This window comes from Lonchura striata, chromosome 19, assembly GCF_046129695.1.
Source record: "Lonchura striata isolate bLonStr1 chromosome 19, bLonStr1.mat, whole genome shotgun sequence".
NCBI lineage: Eukaryota > Metazoa > Chordata > Aves > Passeriformes > Estrildidae > Lonchura > Lonchura striata.
In genome coordinates, this window is record NC_134621.1 from 9,221,964 (window position 1) to 9,240,980 (window position 19,017).

Below are 19,017 nucleotides of genomic sequence, written 5' to 3' on the forward strand. Positions count from 1 at the left end.
AACACCGCTAAGCTTTTAGTAAATGTGTAAGTAAATGTTAAGCGTGTATTCAAACATCCAACAATGAGGAGGAAACTTTCAAAACAAACAGAGAAAAATCTTTGAAACTTTGTATTGTTTGTTTGGTGTGTATCTGTTAGAAATAACACAGACTATCAGTTCCTTGGGGCACGCTGTTCCTTTGTTAAGCATGTAACAAAAAGATCAAGGCTCTGAGTGACTGCTGGAATAAAAATAAATGTATAAGGAGAACAATCATGACAAAATAAATTTGTCGATGCATTTTATGAGCTTGGTTTAGGAGTGATTACTTCTGAACTAAATAAGGATTGGGTAGTTGTGGTAAAGCGACAGGATCATATTATTCCTTTTATTTATTGCCATTTATACTTCATTGTAGATCATGTGCTAGATTTGACTACAGGGCAGGAGGGGAGCCCCTCATCTCGGCCAGCATCCCACTTCAGTAATATGGAATACATTTCCACTCCAGATTCCAGACATTGTTTTCCAGAGAGAGGATTATTCTGGCTTAAAGAAAAAAAAACTGTTGGTACACTGCAAAACTGCTCCTAAGAAGCTCAGGTTGTGCAGATAGGATGACAACAAAAACCTGGGACATTTGGAAATGCAAATGTTGCAATATTTCCATTTGCCTTCCAACCTTTGAGAGTATTTCTTAGATTTTTAGGATGAATAGTCTATAAGAAGATATAAAAATAATATATTTTTAGGATGAGTAGCTGTGGCAAACATATTTCTTTCACTCTCAGGATTTTTCATAGAAGTGCACAGAGAGAAATGAAAGAGAAAACAATTTCTATTTCTGCTCCTTGTTTTTCCTATGTGGGATGTATTTAAAGAATTGTTTACCTGGGGTGAGGGCTTGGTTGGATTCTCGTGAGGATTGTTTGAGCCTGATGGCCAATCCAATCCAATCCAATCCATTCCAATCCAATCCAATCCAATCCAATCCAATCCAATCCAATCCAATCCAATCCAATCCAATCCAACCCACCTGGGGCTGGGCTCTCAGAGAGGGTCACAAGTTGTGTTAAAGAAAGTAGTATGTAGTTTTAGTATCCTCCTTTTTATATAATATATTAATGTATTTTAACACAGTTATAATAAAGAAATCATTCAGCCTTCTAAATTAAGTCAGACATCATCATCTTCCCATTGGGTTTGCCTTCATTTACAATAAGTAACCTATAATAAGATAAGATTTAAGATGTAACTACTCTTGTTCTTGGTCTCACCTGTGCAAAGTAACTTTTCTGAGTGGCCAGACTGCCTCTGTCGTGCCTTAGCACCAAGTCCAGCTGGACTCACGGTGCTCCTCATCCTTCCCCAGCTGGTTGCAGACGTGACCTGGAAGTTCTCTGCCATCCCATGTTTCTCACGTGTGTTTTGCATCCCTTGCTGTCGTTGCAGGCCTTGCAGGACGAGGTGGAGAATTACCGTGGGCAGCTTTACGATGCTCAGAGGAGGCTCCAGCGCAACGAGCTGAAGGCCCAGGAGCAGGTACTGCTACTGCTGTCCCACCCCTTGAGCAAGGAGGTGCAATGGTTAAAAATGGTTCAAAATATCCCTTCATTCAAAGCAAAAGCACATCTTTTCTTGCAGAATTCTCAGCTAGCTTTCTTTTCTGTTTTGTTGGTAATAAAAGAGAATTAAACTGTCTGAACCCTTCAGGCAAATACTTATCTGCTGCTCTCTATTGCAGGTTGGTATTTCAGCTATTCTGGCTGTTAAATGATGCATTTATTTGGAACTGACTGCTTGCAACTGACTGTAGTGTTTTAATGAAGTTTTCTGAGACTATTTGAACCTGTTCTTTAATGGTTTGTATGGAGAGAAGTAAAATTGGACAATAACAGCTAAAAATAATCTCTAGTCCTGATCTTCTGCATTTATTGTCCAAACATGTCTGTAAACAGTTTCAGATGATTAATAGTGCTAAATTTTTTCTGGACACTTACAGTGAAGTCAGAGATTATTTAGTGTGCTTTGAGCAAAATAGAGTGTGGTGTTTATAGGCAGTGTTAGAACAGAAAGTCAATGATTTGCATTCAAACCAGATTAAATTGAAATATTCAGAAGAATATGCAGGTGATGAATGCCTGAATCAGATAGGAATTTATGTATTACTAATACAAATAAGGTTTTGAAGCATTTGAGAACTTTATTTGGTGCTGAGTAAACACTATCAACAGCATGTATCCTACATAAAGCATTTCTAACTCCATACCTGCAGGAATAATCAGTTGGGGTGGGTATAGGAGATTAATAATCATTAATTTCAGATATTTTTTCCTCAGTTTTGTCATCCTACTGGCACATGGGGATTCTCTGTCACCCTTGGTGTTTAACTGATGTATTTCCTGTCTGGAGTGTCAGTGATTTGCTGTTTGTTCCCTTCTGTACCCCCTCTGCCTCCCAAACCCAGATGTTGGGCCAGGCTCATCCTTAGCTGCAGTGATGCAGCACTGGAAGAGTTTGTTGTAGTGAGTGAGCTGGCCTACAAGTGTTGCATTTTGGCTTCAGAGTCTCCTGGAAATGAAGGAGGAAAATCAGCTCTTTAAAGTATGGTTGTCCCTCCCAGGGAACAGCACTGGCTGCACACTGTGAGGGATGTCCTCTTCCAAATTTTTCTTTTTTTATGTTTTTCTTTAGTCTCTGCTGCTGCCATTTTGCCTTTTTTTTTTTTTTTTTTTTTTTCCTCTGACCCATTTTGAGAAGGATCCAGAAGAAGAAATAAAAAGTAACTCATGAAATACAGAGGTAGAAAGCTGCACATGCAGATTCACGGGGTGCCTTCAAGGTTTCCTCCTACATGAGCATCTGCTCCAAACCAACCTTCAGAACTCTCCTGTCCAGACTTAATTAATGAAGGACTAGTTCAGATGGTAACATCCTGTTCCCCAGTACAGGGGAACAGGGATGTTTTTTAAATCACACACATTTAAATCAATCTCCACCTTTGAGCTTGATGTGTTGGCAGATTTGGTAGAGCTCATATCCAAGTTCCTCAATGGTCTTGTTTCTGCCTTTCATCCACTGGGACTTTCTGAAGCAGCTGGAGCCACTGAAGCTGGTTTGGTTTAGGTGGCTTTGGTCTATTTTGCAGACAAACATTTTGGAAGTTGTTACTTGTCTCCTCTGTGACTGGTTAATTCATTAGTTCTGCTTATCTCTCCAGAAAGAAAATGCAGAAGTGACAGGTCTGACATGTCTCCAGTTACTGGGTTTGGCCAGGCTACCTGTAAACATGTTCATCAAGTGTTAACAGTAGTTAACAACTCATCAGCTGATCTGGGACTTGAAATATTCAGGGCAGTAACTTGATGTCTGCTTTTACCAAATACTGTGTGAATCAAAATTGCATAAAACATGGAGATTTGTGCTGGCACCATTACAAAAGTCACTTTTCCAAGCTTTTACATATCTATAAATAAGGAGGAGTGAGGGTTAAAGAGCTTCTGTTTCTCATTAAAAGGAAAAATCTTGTGTTTTGATTCTATAACAACAACAAACAAATGAATGAGACATGAAAAAACATTTTGTTGTGCTTTTAATTAAAACTAAAAAGCTGTTTCTCGTTATGGCTTGTTGGGTGGTATCTCAGTGCTCCATGTTGGCCGTTTTTCCAGTGCAATGTCCTCATAACTCTTCAGCCTTTAAGAGTGACTGACAGAGCCACAAAGTTTAACTCTTTGTCACAGTGACCCTCTGGTGGTCACACAGGCTTAACCTTTCGTTATTAGAATCATCCAGAGAGACAAACCATCCTATAAATAAAGGGGAGAAAATGCTTTGGGCTGTCAGCAAGCCCTGAGCTGCTCTGGAGGCGAGCGTGGCTCTGCACTGGGAGAGGAGCTGTTGTTTTCATGGAGCTTTTCCACTCCCATACTTTGTGTTCTTGGATGAACTCGTGTTTACTCCTGTGCAGTTTTTCTCTCCCATTTTACAGTGTGGGTCAGTGCAATCACTTCGTGTCTGTGTTGTCTCACCAGTGGTGCCATATGGCAACGATCTCTGGGTGATGGGTTCCAATCACATTTCTCAAGATGCTGGCTTAAATAATTTTATCTTTTCCAAAAAGGTTGTCCTGTCCCTGTCCTGGTTTTCCAGTGTAATGCTGCACTTCAAGAGTGGAGTCACAGAGCTGTATCATCTTTCTTCAGGTCAAAATGTTGGCTATTTCCTTTAAAAATTACACGTCCAGCATCTTGAGACATAAATAACTGTATTCATGGAAAGTGGTAAACTGGCAGTAAATGTGAAAACTGTAATATATAGTTTTATATCTATTGTTATTGTTGAATATATATGGTCACAGGACTGTTAAAGCAGTCTGGAAAGGTTTCTGGCAAGTCTGGGTGTGTCCAACCCATTTCCTTGCAAAGCAGCAGTGAAGTTTCTTGTATCTCAGTCCTACATAACTGTGGGATCAGCTTCCTGTCCAGTGATCCCTTTGTGTTGCTGTATCGTGTACTTCTGAGTGAATGTACCCCTTGGTTGTCTCTGATGTGTGCCTGGATCTAATGTGAGACAAGATTTCCTACTAAACATCATTTCTTAAGTCCTGTGGCTTTGTGCATTTGTCAGTCATAGTAAAAAAATCTCCATTGTTCATACAGGAGGCTCTACATCCTGTGAATGTGTAATTAAAAATGACACACATCACTGAGAGCTTAATGAATCCAGGAATTTAGGCATGTGCAACAAGTTTTGCTGAGTTGGGGTCTGTATAAAAATTCAGGCTAGTGATATTTTTTTTTTCTATACTACCTAGATTTCTTTAGTATTCATTTCAGATTCTTTTTTGAAAGGTAATCACCCCAACTCAGTTTACTAAAAAACTCCCAAGAATCTGTTTTCTGGGAACTAAACACAAGATTTTTTTCCGAAAAAAAATCCTATTATTTTCATTCCTTGTTCAAATGTTTCTAGCCATAGATTTGGGTTGAGTATGATATAAAATCTGGGATAACAGAGGAGGAAAAAGTTCCTCATGTCTGCAAACAACTGAAGTATTCAAACCATAGGGATACCTCCAAACAGTCAAGTCATAAATAGAGTTTTAAAGGAGATTCTGAGACAGAAAATCAATTATGTTCAATTCATTAATATTGCTGAGGAAATGAAGGAGAATAGCAATGGAGGTTTTCAGCCCTTTAATTTCTTTTTCCTGCAACAGATTATAAAAAAAGGAGAAAGGAGTTATCTGAATGAGGATGTTATAGAAGTATTTGGCATAAAATGGAGCAGCTTAGTTTAAGTGGATTTCACTCATGTTCAAATGAAAACAGGAGTGATAATTGTAAAAGAGCCATGATTCAAAAGCATTCAGCCAGTTTTCATTTCTAATGTTCATTATCCTGACTTGCTTGATTTTCTTATGACTGCTGGATATTTACCACATTCAGCCCAACTTACTGTTTCCATGCCAACTAAATATGTTTGTTCTCAGATGAATGCTGTGATGCATCCTTCTGAAATTCCAGTTGCTGTGTAGCACAGAGGAACTTCTAAGGTTTGCCACACCTTCTCCTTGGTGGGAAGAGTGCTGCTGCCAGTGGATCTGTGGAGCTGGGAGCAAGGAATCAGTGAGACACAGATGAGCAATAGACATTGATGCCCACGGTATGAGTCCCAAGTAGTTCTTAATCTGATGGCTGGAGCACTTGAGTTAATATTAGCTCTTTAGTTTAGGGCTTTTGGGCCATATTTCTGCTTAGAAATTATCTAGTGGAAGTTGTCCCTGCCCATGGTAGCAGTACTGAAACAAGATGATATTTAAGGTCCCTTCCAACCCCAACCATTCCATGAGTCTGTGATTTTTAAAGGTATCAGAGAGTTTTAAATACCATCAGATGGCAGCCTGGGATGCCTGCAAGTTCCCAGATTTTCTCAAAGTGTTGCATTCTCAGAACATTATAGTCACCCAGAACCAGGCAAATAAGCTCTAGATTCAGATATTTAAAAGCCCAGGCTGGCTTTGTGGCCAGCTGCAGGTGAGGAGGGTGGAGGGAGCCTTTGTGTCACCGAGCCAAGGGACACTTTGGGGGCTCAGATCCAACCAGTCAGCACGGGCTGGAGGTGCTGATGAAATTCTGCTGTTCGCTCCATGTGCTTCAACCCACGGCACTGAAACGCTTCCAGAATTTCTCCCCCAGAGACCCATCTCTGCTCCCACAGAAATGGGAAGCCCAGGCTGGATGTGGAGGATCTTAAACCACAGCAGTGATTCACCAAGAGCAGCCCTTGCTGGGGCTCAGCAGCCTCTGGAGCCATGGGGAAAAGAGTGAGAATGTGAAAGAAATTTCCACTGTGACTTTCAGGAACTGCACCACCAAGTATTGTCACATTGAAATAGTTCCTGTGGTTTCTGCCTCTGACCAGCAGGATGGATGGATTTGCAGAGTGTTTCTGTGCAGGTCTGTGTGGCTGAGGAGGTGACAGAAGGTCCCTTTCTCCATCCACTGCTCTGCTGACTCCCCCAGCACTGGGGTCAGGAGGGACCTGTGTGTTTCAGCTGTTTTCCTACCATAAAACCTTGTGAAAAATGCAGGAGACCAACAGGCAGAGGGACAGAGCTCCACACAGGCTGAAAATCTGATGGTTCCACCATCAGATTATCACAATAGAGGATTTCTTCTCTAACTGGTGAGAAAATTTCAAATTTAAAGTATCTTTATTGAAAAATCAGATGCTGGAGAGCCACAGAGAAGCAGTGGAGAATCCAGTGGGAGTGGGAGCACTGCTCGGGCTGTCTGGCACACACAGAGCACAGCATCCAGTTCTGAGGGGGTTCTGGCTCTCTTCAGCCTTCCCAGTGGAGGCTGGTGGGCAGGAGTCACTCTGACCCTGGTTCTGTCTCTGTAAGGGACCTCTCATGGATACAGGTGCCCCATAAGTGTATGGCAGTGTTGATGTCATAGAATTTTGTTTGGGTTGGAAGATTAAACATTACCCAGTCCCACCCCCTGCCCTGGGCAGAGACACCTTCCATAGACCAGGTTGCTCCAAGCCCAGTCTTGAACACTTCCAGGGCTGGGCCATTGTGGACTTTAGGTACCATAAATGACCACAGACATTATTTGGAGCCCAATTCTACCTCTTTTTACCTTAGTAGGTGTCTCAAATCCATTGATATATTCATTAATCACTTTGATACAACAGCACCCCAACAGTTTTTAATTAAGACTGAGATTGTTAGGATAAAGCAGGATTGTGCATTTGTCACGTTTTATATTTGTGTATCATTTCCTTTAATAGCAACCTATGAAAGGAAAGAGAATTTCAACAAATATAGTAAATTATTCTGTATAGCATGAGGTTTCAGATTAGCAGGAGGAGATAGAAACTGAGATTCAAGCACAGAAAAACAGCTTTGCAGGTGGGATTTGAAAGGAGCTGGAAATCAATGGAGTTAAAAGTTCCCAGGAGCTCCATATGGCAGAACTGCGGGAGAGGAGGCTCTCACCAACTGTGCAACTGTCAGAGGAAAAGAGTCAGGGATAGGGGTGCATGTGTGGAAGTCAGTGATCAAATGTTAGCTTTGGTAATCAGACACAACTGGAAAATACACAAATACATACCTCCTGAACAGAACAGAATGAATTATTGCAGCTTGGTGGCCAGCTGGAGAAAGAAGGCAAACAGAAAGTACAGGACAAATAGTTAAAAGGGAAAAGGGAATTGTTACCAAAAGAGAATAGAAGCATATGGCAGCATGCAGAAATTAGAGAGTGTTTTAAAACGTTGCTTTTCTTGCTCTTTGTCTTGAATAACAGTGAATGGGAGAGACTGTCCTTTTAAGAGGGCAGTACCTCATATTAGAGCATCTGTGGTTTGCTTACATATTATCCATGAAGGGAGCTTTGCTCTTTCAGAAGCTGTCCAAGTAGGACTAAGGAACAGTGATACTGGTGCTTAATGCAGGGAATTAAAAGAAAAAGCAAATGGGGATGTCTGGAGGAGCCAGTGGATGACACAAGAACAGAGCAGCAAAACCTCATCTCCAGTCGTGCTCCCAGGAATGCCTGTTCAATTAGGAAACTGTCCCAGTCTCTTTCTAGGAGATGGAGCTAAAAAGGACTGGGAAAGATCAACTTTATGGTGATCTTTACCTTCATGTGAATTCTGAGGCACTATTTTGCTGTCAGTGTAATCAGCACCAAATGCCATCCATGGCAATTCCCTGCAGGCAGTGCAGTGTTTCTGCTGCCCTGCCCATCCTTCCCAGCCCTGAGGCTCTGCAAGCCTGGCAGCTGCTTTTCCACTTGAGACACCGCTTGGATTTTTGTTCTTGGAAATGGTGGTCATAAAAGTAACTTCTGGTTATTATCTACAGAGCTTTGCTTGTTCACACGGTCGGTGTGAAAATGCAGATCCTGATCCTGCTGCTGCTGAGCTTTGTCAGCCCTCGCTGGCCTTGGGGAGCACTCGGCACCTCCTGAATCAGGCCCTGAGACCTCTCCCTGCTGAGCCACCCCGATGGAGGGATTGTGTGGAAGGTGACACGTGCTGGAATGTAAAACTGAAGAACTGAAACCCATTAATGTGTTCCAGCAGTGGTGTCAGAGATGCTCAGAGCCTCATTTCAGACTTAATTATCCTGATAGTGCATGAGGAATGGCCAGAGGCCATTAACCCCATGTGTTGGACCTGATGATCCTCGTGTGCCCCTTCCAGCCCAGAATATTCTGTGATTCCGTGTTCTCAGCCTTGGCCCAGCAGCACTGGGGAGCAGCTGGGCTGGTTTGGGTCTGGCTGCTCTGGATCAGGGGTGTCAGTGGGGTGTCCCCGTGTCCCACTCACCCTGAGGAGGGGACAGCCCTCCTGCTGCAACCCCAACCTGTGGAGGGACAGCAGCTGAGGGGAAGAGTGCAGGGGGAACAAAGATGGCATCTGCCATGAGTCATCTGGAAGGAGAAGAAAATAAGTCCAGGATCCTCCAAATCCCAGCTGGAACAATAGCAGAGCCCTGGAGAGGGGGAGGCTGAGAGAACAGCGTGAATTTTCTAGCCACAACATTCCTGGTTGTTCCATGGTGTTGACAGTGAAAGCTTTTATTCCTCTCCAAGTCGTGTAGTCCCAGGAATGCTGTTCTTGCCATATGCAGCCCACTGGTGGTTTGTTTTTTTTCAAAATGCTTCTTTTGCAGCTATGAATTATATGGATTCGGATTGCTTAACTACAATCAGAGGATTTTCCAGGTGGGAGATCTGGTTCAAGAAAAGAGAGATGGAAACACAAGCTACCGAAGTAACAAGGCCACTTGGATGGAGGTTGAGAAAAGGAAAATAAAATGACCTGGAGCAGCAAACTCAGTGCCCAGCAAGGAGCTCAGCAGGGCTGGAGGTCCCCGTGGGTCAGTAAAACAACAAGGCAAAAATGTCTTGGATGCTGGGATGGTTTACTGGCTACAGACAGACACACAAAGGGGATGGCTATGCCACCAATTTATCTTTTATTGGAACTGTCAGGACAGGGGAGGTGCTCCAGCAGGATTTTCTCAGTGGAGAGCAACATGGTGTTCACTTGACAAAATAACTTGCTCAGCTGATCTCGCCCGGTCGCTGTTTTCAGCTGAGCCAAATCCGTGGGATTTATGGCATTCATTACTTTCCTTAAGAACTCGAGAACATTTGTATCGAGTTGCACGCTGTTCCTCCAAGTCTGGGCGAGCCATATTTCAACGGGCCCTGCACAGAGAGAGTCAAAATTCCCTCTGCCTGGAGCCGGACTGCAGAGCGGCGGATATTCGTGTTTGGTGGTTTTCTGAAAAGACAAATGTGCAGACCTTGATCTTCACTGAAACAATTGATACATCATTGGATTCTTCATTAGGAAAAATCATTTTGGAAGACGTCAAGCTCCACTTAAATGTTCTCTTACAACAGAGGCCGGAGGGATCTGAAGTTTAAGGAAATTGCCAATTTTGGGTGGTTTGTTCCTGGGTTGGGGACATTGTTCAGCGTCCCCCAGGCCAGCTGAGGGAGGAAGGGGCACATCTGGACTCACAGAGGTTTTGTAGGAATGGAGCTGTGCTCACTTAGACTTCAGGAGTGCTGAAAAGCAAAGGAGGAGTCCCTGCAATTAGGGAGGACACAGACAGCAAGTGATGAATCATTCTTTGCATGTTGGATTGGTTTTTTGCTTGCATTTTGGTTTTTATTTTTTGGTGGATTCTTTTGGTTGGTTTTTTCTGTTATTTAGGGGTTTTAAAAGTTGGGATGGCATTGTTATATTTTGTACTTCACTTGCCCTTTTCACAGTGCTTTCAGAAAATTCATTCACCTGAATGAAGCTGACCTATGCATTATTGCTATTATTATTGTTGTTGTTATTATTACTACTACTACTACCACCACCACCACCACCACCTTCATTTAGAAAGAGGAGACTTTATTCTGAGATTAAATTATCTCCCTGAGACTGAAAGGGTTATTTTTATCTTTTTGTACCCTCACCTGTCTTCAGACTTATTGCAGCAGATCTTTCTTGCCTCCATTCAGAGAAGTTGCAGAACAGATCCATAACCTTTTTAAAGAGGTTTTTTCTATTAAACAGCATTATAGCATACAACTGTTGATATAGAAAAGGATTTCGGAGAATAAAGAAATAACTTATCTTATTCACTATGAAACATGGAGAAAATCTGATAACAACTAAAATATCCTAATTATGCCTTTTGGTCACTATCCTGGTATTCCCTGGCACACATTATCCTGCATAAATATTGTAGACAGGCAGAAATTAAGATACTAAAAAAGCCACAACACCCTTGTTAAAGCAACTATCTTTTGATTCTTATCTGACATAAACACAAAATTAACTTCACGCCCTTCAAGACAAGATTTTTTTCTTAAAGGAACTTGAACAACTTTCTGTGGTCCCTTCATTTACTTCAGAGTTTCTTCAGCAGTTTCCTTATGCTCTCCTGGCTCAGATAAAGTAATTTACAGCCAGAAGGTCTGGAGAAGATGGTATTTGTTTGGGACTTTTGAATTTTGGATTTTTTTGTTTTTTTATGAGATGGGTATTTTCCAGCAGGGATGAACTCAGCATCACGGAGCTGTGGGATGTCAGGAGGGAAGAGCTGGGTGTTGGGAACCTGGGCAGGATCTGGTGGAGAGCATGGAAGAGACACAGGACACCCTGTGCTTTGCAGGCTGGTGGTAGCACACGGCTGAAATTCATCTGGTCACCTTGAAGATCTCCTGGATGTGCTTGGGCTGTTTCTTGCAGACAGGAAGGAGAGAGGCTGGAGCACAGCGAGGCGCCGATGGGGCACGTTCCTGTGCTCCCACCCGCTCCTAACCCAGCTCCCAAACAGCCCTTGGGGGTTTGGAGAGAAGATGGGTGCTGCAGAGCTGGGCTGTGCCAGCAGAACACTCCAGGGTTTGCAGCAGAGCCCAGGGAAGTGGTTGCCACCATCCCTGGAGGGATTGCAGAGGTGTGTGGACGTGGTGCTGAGGGACCTGGCAGTGCTGCTTCGTGGCTGGACTTCACCTTAAAGGCTTTTTCCAACCTGAACAATTCTGAAATTCCACTGATAAGCACTGGGTTGGTTGGTTTGGAAAGCTCAGGTTTGTTTATTTCTCTTCTGGGCATCAAACCCAGCTTTTCTCTCTTTGAGAATGGTCAATGCCTGACACAATTTCAGTCTGTGAAACTCCTCACTTCATATAATTGTGTCACTATTTATCTCTTCTTTTTTTACTGATTTACCAGGTGACATGAGCTACATGTGGCAACTTCAGCTTTCTGCTGACACCAAAGATGATTGATGGTCAAACTCCGAACCTCATATATTAGCCACCAACCTGAATAAACAAAGACCAGTGTGGCAGCTTAATATTAAAAGCTATAAAACCTTCCTGGGGGTTCATGGATTAAATCAGTTCACCAAAATGAATTTTCAAAGGGGAAAAAAAAAAAAACCAAACTTTCTCAGGACTGAAGAAAAATGAACACAAGTAAATGAAATAGAGCCATCCTCATTCAGCCGACTAAAGCCCTCCTGAGGGATGAAGAATTGCAATTTTAAAGGTCCCTCATGTGTGCAAGAGGAGACACAGTATTTGTGGATCCTAGGGAGGCAGCTTGAGGCTGTAAAAGAACAAAAAAGCCTTTAAGGCATAAAAAAAACCTATCCCTGCAGACATAGCTTTCATTGGTGAAAAATAAGTGTAAAAAAATAAAACCTTTCTGCCATTAAAATGAGTACCCATTAGCCCACTGGATGTTATTTTTCAGTTGTAAGATGTGATTTAGATTTTTGCCATGCACTATTTTAATCTCTTGGGTCAATAAACCTTGATAGTGACTTCAGCCAAAAATACCAGCAGGTTGTTTACCATAACACAGCAGGAAACAGCTGGGCATTTATTTTCATCTTATTGTGATGCAATTACCAGTGAGCAGAGCTGAAAGTAGCAAGTTTTGTCTGCTCAGACAAATTGGAATTGTATCCAAAAGAACAGGTTTCACTGCAAAAAAAAAAAAAAAAAAGTGCATGTCTTGTCTCTGAAACAGAGTAAGGGATCAGTCCCAAGGCAAACTGCAGCTACCAGCGCTTGTTTCTCATTTTCCCTCTCCATTCTCAGCTGACCCTGTAAGATTTCTCCATACTTCAAAGCACAATACAATATTTCTTGCTGGCTTTCCAAGAAACACCTTTGTCAAAAGAGAATGATCCTCTGCAGCTCTGCAAAGTTAATAACAAATGTTCCCAGCATTGTGAAAGCACTTATTTAGAGGACAGCTGCAGATTAAACTGTTAAAACCAGTGACCTGGTTGCAAAAAAACTCTTGCACAATTAGAAAATTATTATTTCCCTCACAGAGCTGTATTAAAACTTCTATTACATCTGCATATTGGCCAGGTGATTATCCAGATCCTCTTAGCCATTAAATAGATTGTTATTAATCAAAATTTAGGAAATAAAAGCATTTTGCTGCTCTGGCTGCCTGTTTCTGGTCTCGTCTCACCAAGAATAAATGGAACATGTTGAATCAACTGAAATATATGTTTCTGCTCTATCAAGGTCCCCACCCAAATGAGCTGTTGGCTCAGAAAATATTTATCCTGGCAGACCACTTATGCATAACTTTGGAAGCCTTGATAGAAATAGTAGCATGAATTTATTGGTGTAGCTCTCAAAAACATAAATTTTGATCGCTGGCTTATACACAAGCAGAGTTCAAACGAGGTTTCCTGTCTCACCTCTTTTTTTTTTTTTTTTTTTTTTCCATCAGATTTGCATAGTGGCATCACTTCCTTGCAGTTCCCAAGGAAAGCCTCTAATTGCTCATTTGCATAGAGATTTGGCAATTCCTCCTGCCTGTCGGGGTGACTCAGAGGGAGAATTTTCCTAACGTTTCATCAGATTGTTTTATTCCTTTTGTATTGATAATTGCACGCTGCATAATGCAGGTTCTGGCAGCTGCTTTTCCCATGGGATGGTGCCGGATGAAGTGGCCTCGGGTTCTCACCTGTGGAAGCTCTGGGAGTTCTGGGAGCTGGGATTTGGAGCTCGTGGCTTCCTCAGGTGTGAGGCTGAGGGTTGGATTTGTGGTTGCAGTGGTGGAGTTCAGCCATTTGGGAACAAAAAGCCAGCACCAAATGGTGTTGGTGAAAAAAAAAAAAAAAATTTTGTTTGAAAGTTTCAAGATATTTTATGAGTTAATCTGATATCGAAGCCCTTTGATCCTTTATTTACATATTCAGCTGCTAATCCAGAAAAACACCGAAGTCCTTGCTTAATTTGAATTAAGCAGTTAATCCTATTGGGAGTTAAGTACAGATGTGAGGCTCTGATTGCGCCAAGTGGGAACGTGATGGGCTGGCCTGAACCACACTCCCCAAATTATCCCAGGTCAGAACTCATCAAATCCAGCCATTCTGGAGAAATAAGAAGCACAACACTTCCCTCTGATCTCTCTTCATGTAGCTCTCCTCTGGAACTCCTGTTTACTCAGCATCAGTTAAATAAAGTTGCAGATGAAAATTTCCTCCTATTTGAGCCTCCTCGTTTTGGGGTCTAAGATGTTCAAATCTGCAAATTGAAAGTTCTGTAGTCTCCATGAAGCTGAGGAAGACACAAAGGGCAATGAAAAATAGTTGCAGGATGAAGAATAATAATAAAATGTCCACAAAAACACCTAGAAGCTGAGACATTTTGTAATATATATCTTGGAAAGCAGTAACTCACCTTGTCTGAGGGAGCAAGGGGCAAATGCCACCCCACTGACCTGGTTCAGATGCCACCAAAGGCGAACAGAAAACTTCTGACTGTCAATTTGCAAGGTGTGTCTGTATAAATGCTCAGTTCAGATGGATTTAAGAATGATTATTGCTTCTTCAGACCACATTATTTTATCTTTTTTTTCCCCTCTCCATATATATTTTTATTCTTATGTTTTCTTTTTCCTTTCTTTGTCTCTTTTACCTCTTGTTCTTTACAGGTCTTCGCTGATCTTCTCTCTCCTTCCCTCTCCCTTTTGATAACACAATTAATTCTGTGTTTATTTGACCCCCAATATGGGCAAAAGAAGCAAAAAGAATTACAGCACCTAAGGACAGCCATCTCCATATAAATTTCTCTTTATTCTGTTACAGTTGGTTACTATACGAGAAGAATATCAAAAAATACTCAAAGGGCTGATGCCAGCATCTACCAGAAAGGAATTTGAAGACACCATTTCATCTTTAAAATCTCAGGTAAATTCTTATTCCTCAGCATTTTAGGCTGGATAAAAGCCATCTCTTCTAGACAGGAGGTTACGACCATCTGAAATTTGGCCAAAAATACTGAATAAGTGTCAAAACCAAATCATGGCAGCGCTCACATGCTTCTCACTCAGTGTCATATTTCACAAAACTTTTCTCCTCCAGTTTGAGAGCTACTATGTTGTAGTTTTTGATCCTAGACTTTTCTTCCAGGAAAAGCTGTGCTTTACTCAGTATTAGGGTTTTTTCCTCAGCCTTTCAGATACAGCACACAGTTATCTTTCAAGTTCCTTATGCTGTTTCTCCTGAAGGAATCCTTTAAAGGCTGCCTATAAAGGGCAAAGAAGAGGATTAGAAATAATTTTATTTTCTTTCCAGCCTATGTAATAAAGCAAATTGGATATTTTTAAAGATATTTCTCTAAATTATCATTGTGATATTTTTACATTGTCCTACATAAAGAGGCTCTGTAATGTTTTGTCTTGAATATTGCTGACTACCAGTTCTAGATTAATGCAGAATCAGTATGATTTCTATGAACTAGACTATTAAATTTCCTAATAGGAATATCCCAATGTCATTGGAAATAGGTAACTGCTGATTAATTTGGTGATTAATTCTTTGCACATGCTTCCCACACAAGTTATTTGGGGCTTTTCTATTCAGAGCATTGGGAGCTGGAAGAAATCAAAATGCCATAGTTGCCTGAAGTGCAGTGAGGAAGGATAAATAGCCATAAAGAAGGGTGATCATAGCTGTGGAATAATGGGAATGAAAGGAAAATGCCACCTGAGTTTGCAGAGCTGTGCATGTAACCAAGCTGGGAAGGACTGGGAGCTGGGATCTGGGATCTGGGATCTGGCATTTGGCATCTGGGATGTGTCCTGGCTGAAGGGAAGAACTGGGACAAGGACAGGGCCAAGCTGGTGGCTCAGAGCTGCCCTGACCTCTGGGAAGAGCAGAAACCTGAGGACACAGAGTACAAGTTATCATCACATCCTTATGCCAATTTTCAGGACTATTTTTCAATAAATTATTGTTCTACAACATCTCATTTCTCTTTCCTGCACAACCTTTTCTATGGAGATGATTGTTAATTTCATGTATTTGGGGATTTTCCCCCTTTTTTCTCTTTGCAATGCATAAGAGTTATTCCATAGCATATTTTGATCTTCATAAGACACTTCCCCTGGCAGAGGCCACCTTCAATGGAAGTAGGAAATTTTGATAGTGGAAGCTCAACATTTCTATGTGCAAAGAGTGACACAACTTGAACTCTCTGGTTATAAACATTCTGCTTCCACCTAATGGAAGTGATGTTCTTTCTCATTTAAATAGTTGTGGGAAATAAAGAGTTAAGGGTCTGTTGGGGAGATCTATTTCCAGTTGATAGTAAAAAGCTATTTTTAAGGGCTCCTAAAAGGACTCTCAGCACTGCCTGGTAGGAAGCATCACTCCGAGCTAATACCAGAACACCACATATTTTAATGAGTTAAAAAAATTAAGAAAGTAGAATCCGATATCCACCTGCAGAGCTTCTGTAAGCAGCAGCAGGATTTCAAAGGAGTAAAAAGTAACTGCACACATGAAAACCTGGGTGCTCTCCCAGAAATCCACGGCTGCTGGCTGCACTCCCACCCGCGCTGGCGTCGGAGACCGCTCAGGGAGCTGGGCTCTCTCTGAAGCACAGGTGTCCTGCTCTTTGAAAATTGTTGAAATTCCTGTTTGAAAACATCAGACAAGAAGGGCACTGGAATCCCTGCACCTGTCAGGATTATTTATTGTTGGAGGAGGATGAAGAGAATAGGCTGGGTGAAAGCACCACACGGGGATAAAAATAAACAGCAGAAAATGAAAATACTTGAGGCTTGGGTGAAGTTTTCTAAGCGTGTTGCTAAATATAAAGGATTTGCTGCCTGATTGTCTGCTCCTGGAGAGATGGCCAACAGGAGATGCAGTGTGTTAATAAGCATTACTGCTCATCACTTGGGGAACAGGTGAGTACCTCCACCACAAGAGCAGAAGCGCAGGGATCAGAGCACAGGAATCCCATGGGAGCTGCCAGGAGCACGGGAGCTCCCAAGCCCTTGCACAACTCAGATGGTGCCACCAGCTGGGTTTATCAACTGGTTTGACTCTGTTCCTGAAGGAGTGAAGAGTGCACAGCCAGAGCAGAGCCAGGGAAGCCAAGAGAACAGTCTTCTATTAAATATTAATTCTTCTACGCGGTTTCTGCATTAAAGTGTAACTGCATTTTATTTAGGCAGGAGAGACCAGAAACATTCCTTTTACGAAATGAGTGCAAATATATTTATTGGAATTTTGTACCCTGTTTTCATGTGGGATGTATTTTACAGGTAAGTTATCTGCAGAAAAGAGTTCTCCGGGAAGACCTGAACGCCTACCACGCCAAAAAGTACGGGATTATCTTTGATCAATTTGTTCCATTTCACACCTTTGGGCCCCAACGCTTGAAGTTTTAAGGCTTAATTCAAACCCTCCAACATGGGTGCAGTTTGAAAAGCTCCTTATTTTCAGTAAACAAGCATCTGAGAAGTTTTCCCCAGTGCTTAGTCAGTGCTGCTAGAGCAAGGTTAGAGAAGCTGCAGGTGCTTTGCAAGTCTGGGCTTTGCCTGCACGTCGAGGATGAGCTCCTGCACAGCTGCGGCTCTGCGGTGGTGCCACCTCCTTTAAAGATGGAAAACAATGATGCAAGGCAGAATATTACAGATCACATCTTCAAAGGACCGGATCTCCACGAGCCTGAGTGCTTTTTTTTTTTTTTTTTTTGAGACGTTTACACCCTCCAATATAAATTATGGCAAGTGCTGCAGCCATAAAAAGCCTGGCTGTGCCTTTAGAGTAAGTGATTCACGTGGAGAGGTGAGTACAAGGAAACTTCCTAGGAAAGCCACTCCATCTTTACTGTATTTATAGACATAGATGGTGTTTCATATCTCACATGAGGGTTTCTGCAGCTAAGAATGTGTGCTCGTAAAAATTGTGTCAGCCTTTGTGAGATATTTAAGCAACTGTGAGAAAGTTAGCAGTGTGAGAGTTGGTGAAAATATTAATCCTGAATTATTTGTTGACAGGAGTTAGCTAAAGTTAACTGGAAACTGCAAATGTCATAGATGCTTGGTAATAAGTCCAGCATAGGTAACTTCGTTAGATAAATAGAAAGCTCCAGACCCACTGTCCACTGAACCCAGCCCTGTTTCAGCCTGTTGTGTTTTTATAATAAAAATAATGAGGTATAACTGACAAAAATCTCTTCTTTTCCAGGTAGATGATGGATCGAGGGATCTCTGTGATTGCCAAATGGACTGCTGTGAATAGGTTTGAAGATTTGGCTCTTGTAAATTATAATATAAAGATGAGTGGTTCTTTTGTTAGCACAAAAAAATGAACTTAATGAAAACATATTCATAGTTCATGCCAGCATGGATTTTGTTGTATCTTCCTTCCATTATTTTTTACCATTATTTTATTACAGATTTATGCTTTTGATACAGTTTGACGCCACGCTGAGCTTGCTTAGTGTGCAAGTAGGCTTTGCTCTACCAATATTTTTGTTACTCCTTTCCAATACCATTTTTTTCACTTTTAACATGAAGAAAACCCCATTTTCTATTATTATTATTATTGTCCAAGATATTTTAACATATTTTGACATTCTTCTGCGTCCATGTGTTTACATAATATTAAAATATTATTATTTTCTTATCTTTTTGCTTTCACATTATTGTCCTGCTTGAGCATCTCACTCACCTCAGTAGGCAGGGGAGTTTTGTGTGGTTTTGTAAAGTGGGAATGTGTGCTGTGTCTCAAGGGGTGATTTGGCACAAGGGTACGGGCAGCATGGTGGCACTGCGGGCAGCTCTGGCTGTCGGTGGGGTTGGATATTCTGGGAATTCCTTCCTCGTGGGCTGATACCAGAGCCACTGGTGGAAAAGAGCCGTGGGTGTTCTGGCTTTGGCTGATCCCAGGAAGTCTGAGCAGATTCCAGAGGTTTTCTGGGCTGAGGTTTGAGGGGCAGTGGGAGGCTGAAGGACGTGGTCAGCTCCCAGCCACGGGACAGTGCTGGTGTCTCCATGGCCTTCCACTGGAACACTGGAACGTGTGCATTTGGGTCTGGCTTTGTTGTTCCTGGGCACCATCCTGCCCGTGGTGTTGGGATCAAGGCACAGTGCTTGAGAAGGGGCCAGAAATTCCTGCTCCAAGTCCAGCTGTGGCCCTGGCAGCACCAGAGAGACCCTGCTGGTGGG

The 19,017-nt window shown here is 42.1% G+C and overlaps 1 protein-coding gene across 1 annotated transcript in view; it reads left to right on the forward strand.

Moving 5' to 3' along the window:
• Positions 1-18,489, forward strand: part of CEP112 (centrosomal protein 112) — a 158,830-nt gene extending 140,341 nt beyond the window's left edge. Inside the window, exons 24-27 of the mRNA XM_077787393.1 lie at positions 1,435-1,524; positions 14,639-14,740; positions 17,107-17,165; positions 18,035-18,489. Coding sequence (XP_077643519.1) covers positions 1,435-1,524; positions 14,639-14,740; positions 17,107-17,165; positions 18,035-18,038 — 255 coding nt within the window. The 3' untranslated portion in view covers positions 18,039-18,489. The remainder of the gene's footprint in view (positions 1-1,434; positions 1,525-14,638; positions 14,741-17,106; positions 17,166-18,034) is intronic.
• Positions 18,490-19,017: the final 528 nt, after the last annotated feature.